This window comes from Olea europaea, unplaced genomic scaffold (assembly GCF_002742605.1).
Source record: "Olea europaea var. sylvestris unplaced genomic scaffold, O_europaea_v1 scaffold3626, whole genome shotgun sequence".
NCBI classification, from domain to species: domain Eukaryota; kingdom Viridiplantae; phylum Streptophyta; class Magnoliopsida; order Lamiales; family Oleaceae; genus Olea; species Olea europaea.
The window spans coordinates 47,407-51,683 of NW_019255495.1; the positions used below are offsets into that span (position 1 = coordinate 47,407).

The 4,277-nt window shown below is 32.6% G+C and overlaps 1 protein-coding gene across 1 annotated transcript in view; it reads right to left on the bottom strand.

Annotated features, from left to right (window-relative positions):
* Positions 1-2,106: 2,106 nt before the first annotated feature.
* Positions 2,107-4,277, bottom strand: part of LOC111386563 (methylsterol monooxygenase 1-1-like) — a 10,183-nt gene continuing 8,012 nt past the window's right edge. The window contains exons 3-5 of the mRNA XM_023011028.1: positions 3,162-3,309; positions 3,029-3,061; positions 2,107-2,428 (exon numbers count right to left, since the gene is read on the bottom strand). Of these exons, the coding sequence (XP_022866796.1) occupies positions 2,348-2,428; positions 3,029-3,061; positions 3,162-3,309 (262 nt within the window). The 3' untranslated portion in view covers positions 2,107-2,347. The remainder of the gene's footprint in view (positions 2,429-3,028; positions 3,062-3,161; positions 3,310-4,277) is intronic.

Here is a 4,277-nt window from a genome sequence, read left to right on the forward strand (position 1 = left end):
ACATAGATGGTAAATAAATTGCAATCTTAAGTTAATTTTTACATTTTCATGTGAAATTTGATATATATTGAGCACGTGAATTAAGTTGAGCATTGTGTAAGAATGAGTTGATTTCATAATTGGATAGGCAGGGTTGGCAACGATTTGGTTATGGGTCGATTCGGCCAAAACTATAACCGCACCACCAATTTTTTGACCATACCATAACCGCACTATAACCACGTAAATCAGTTCGGTTTGTATTTCGGTTCGGCACGGTTTGGTTCAGTTAATAATCATGAAAATAAATTATTTTTTATAGGTTCGTCCGTCAAATTGATATAAAACAGTTCATGAAAAAAGTCAATGAAAACAAAAACATAATATTCCAAACGAAAATGCAAACATTATCAAACAATATTCCAAACGTAAATTCAAACATTATCCTAATTTTCAATTGTAAAATACAAATTTAACAAACAATATTATAAATATAATAATACTAAACTTTTCCTTCATTCTTAATTGTTGTGTATTGAAGTTACTTGATTCATTCTTCCCTACAAGTCTTACTAGCATTGATCAGCATTCAAAATTGATTCCTATATAGTAAATAAGAAATGTAAGTAGAAAATACAACGATACTGCCTATTTCAAAATGGTCTTAACTAAGATTTAAATTTAAAAAAATGTACCTCTTCGTCAGCTTCCTTCTCGTTAAATGTTGCACAAGCTATAGAGTATGATGAAGGAGTAGAATTTTCTATACACAATAGAAAAAATTAACAATAAAAGGAAGTCTATAAATAACAAATATAAAACAATAAATCATACCATGAATATCAGTCCAAAGCCAATCCCAAGCATACATGAAAGCTTCTAAAGTTTTCGGGTGAAGCCTATTTCTATATGGACTTACAAATCTACCACTTGTACTAAACGCTGACTTGGATGCCACAGTAGCTACTGGAATGACTAATAAATCTCTTGCAACCTTCTGTAAAGTCGGATATTTTATTGAATTTTGCTTTCCACCATGTCAACGAATCAAAACCATTCATCCTTGGCAATACTGGCACGTCTAGAAAAATATCGAACTCTGTTTTTACATGATCGGCAGTAATAGAATGGCTAACAAATGTAACAAATTTTCTGAGGCGACGACGACTTGGACTGTGTAGGCATGGAGTCGTGCGTGANTGTAAATGATGATTTACAAAAAACATTATTCTTAAATTTTAATTTCACGGTTCATAAAATTCACTTCTTTTTTACGACGCATTCTATCAACATTTATCAAAACTATTAAAATTTTTACTTTTATTTAAACCAAACAGGGTTTGATTTTATTAGTCATTGACATAAAAAAAGTAGATAAATATTAATTGAAGTGAGAAAAAACAATAAATATTTTTGAAATAAATAAAATAAAGAACTAAGATAGAATTTAATCATTATTGTAGTGCGTAAAAAAGATTACTCTTTAAAAATGCTCTTTATTATGCAAATTTAAATAATTTGTTGAAGATGCTCTGAGGCTAAAAGTGAATTCTTTAAATAGAGATACCAAAATGTATCGAGTCGCCTAGAATTGTATAGCCATGTGGGCTAGGTCCAACGCATCTAAAAATAAATTAAGCTACTTTTCTAAAAATATAAGGCTCTTTTTTAGCAAATTAGGAATTTCTTCCCGCATGCCAGTACTGCATGTCTAAATGTCAAAATAAATAAATGGACTTCAATCTGGGGCACATCCCGCAATTTACTTCTCTCACAAAACTCTAGGGGCGGGACGGTGAGGGTTCTTGAGGTTGGGGTTCAACCTTTTTTTTTTTTTTTTTTTTTTTTTTTTTTGGGGGACTTCAATCAGTGTATGGGCTTGGCTTCCAAATTTGTTCTCTTCAGCAAATCACGTGTTATTTTAGAATCAAACTGGTTCGAATTTTAGAGAAATGCTACCTTTACTCACCATTAACAATCTCTAAATAACCAAAGTCAAATTGAAGTAACCAAAAACATGGATTTCGACCGCAAATAAAAGCATCAAACGAGCCAAAAAAGTTGGCGGGCATAGGCCTCAGGCCGCGGCCGCTCTGCTCATTTCATGCTACCATGACAGTTATCGGCTACTAATCAAATGCAATATGAAACTGATTTACTGATCAAGTACAAGTCCCAAACTGTAACAATGAGCCTGCACCACAAATACAGCAAAGCACGATACTAACAGACTTCCAGTTAAAGCCCATCAAAACCAAATACTAATCTATGTCAACTTCAACGATCAAACCTAAGGCTTCAACTAGTTGTTTCCAATAAGAAGCATTTCAGAGGACATTACATAGAGACAGTTTCAAATATTTCAAAACTAGTCGACTTTAACATCTTGTGCAGATATGTCTTGCAAATCTCCTTTTTGCTCACCATTGCTTTTCAGTCCCTCCCGCAACTGTACCAGATCAACAAGAAGTTTACTAAAAGAATTGAAATTTGCAAAATGTATAATTCAAAATTTGTGAAGAAAAAGTGGCTTTTTTTGGTGAAAGTTTGTTTGGCATAGCTTCTGCCTTTTGTAGAAGAGTTTATGAGAAAGTCACCTTGGTTCAACTTTCTCTAAAAACATTTCTAATCAAACAAACCACTTCCAGAAAATTATCAAAACAAACTCAAAAGCAACTTTTTAACCTCAAAAGTAGCTTTTGGCTTTTCAAAAGCCATGCTAAATGGCTTTAAATAGCTCTACCTATCAAGAAACTTGCTATTTGTTAAAATCAATTAATTTTCTTGCAAAGGCAGAGGTTGTAGCCAAAACTTACACGTGAGTTTATTTTCATTGGCCAAAATGCACGGCAAAAACGAGTATAAAAGTTTTAGCGGTCTAAAAACATCTAGAGATTTTCGAACTCGACAATCACCAAGACCACTAGACTTTGCCCGCAGGATTCATAATCAATATTATGAAATCCCATCTGACCAGTGAATCCCTCACATTCGTTAAATGCATAGAAATAACAAAAATAAGCCCTTAGACGAGGGCAAAGTTATTTACCTGCTGGAGGACTTTCTTTTGATATCGGTATCCCTGGGAGATATAAGCAAAAGAGAAATATTACATCAAGCTACAATCGCTTAGAAGACAACTGTACCTTCTAATCATATAAATGATATATTCATATAATCACCTTGTCAGTTCCATATAAGTAATCGCAATAGGTGAATACTGAAGCAAAATTACTCTGGCTTTGTCCGCCAACATAATGATGATAATCATGGTAATCTGGACCACCGTAAAATGGAATATATCTTGTTGGAGTCCAAGGAAAGTCAAACCTGAATTGTTAAGAACGAATGAGAACAATACAGGATTTGAGTCATCATAAGATAAACAATTTTCTACATTGTATACTGATATTAACTCACCAAAAATCCTATTAAGCTTCAGAATAACTTTCAACAAGGAAAGATTTTCTTAGCTTTCATCAACTTTACACAAACAAAAATCTTGGATTTTGATAAGAAAATAATCAAGATGAGGAAATTCTCTCCAACAAGGTGCAGTAGCCAAACCCTTTAGTATCGAGGCATAGATGGTCATTTATTTTCTTCTGAATTCATCTTCCTGTTTGTAGTTATGTTGTTTCAATAGCATATATAAAATTTGTCAAATGTCTGGCGGTGGTGTCTAACACAATATGTACATGAATCCAACACCACATTATTCAGAAATTACAAACAAATCAATAGGAGAGAATTTTGTCAAATTTGGAATTGTAAGATTGCATTCTAGGTAGTGGGAATTTTCCAGATAGCTTCTCTTTCTACAGTTTCTATTCGTTAAAATATACACCATTTACAACACTTTCATATATACATGTACCATATTAAGCTGAAGTTCATGTCTGAAATGTAATTATTATAATCAGTTTATAATCTACATTTCCCAACAAAAAGAAACAAGGAGAAACTGGACAAGATAATTGAAACTCAATCGGCCCAATTCTGAACACACCATAGTTATTGTAGTAGAATAGAATGGGAGTAATTTTCTCTTCTTATTCATTAGGTACAATACAGGTATATATATATATAAAAAGATCTGTGGAGAAGATCCTGATTTCTAGGAACTAATTTACATTATTTAAGGGAAGTAAATTACAGCTATATACAGAAGATTAATATCTCTAAAAATATGAACCCATAATTATAGTAAACTGGAGATTCCCATATGTAGCTAGTTTGAATTCCTACACTCCCCCTCAAACTAGGCGGTATATACTCATTAAACCAAGTTTGGAACT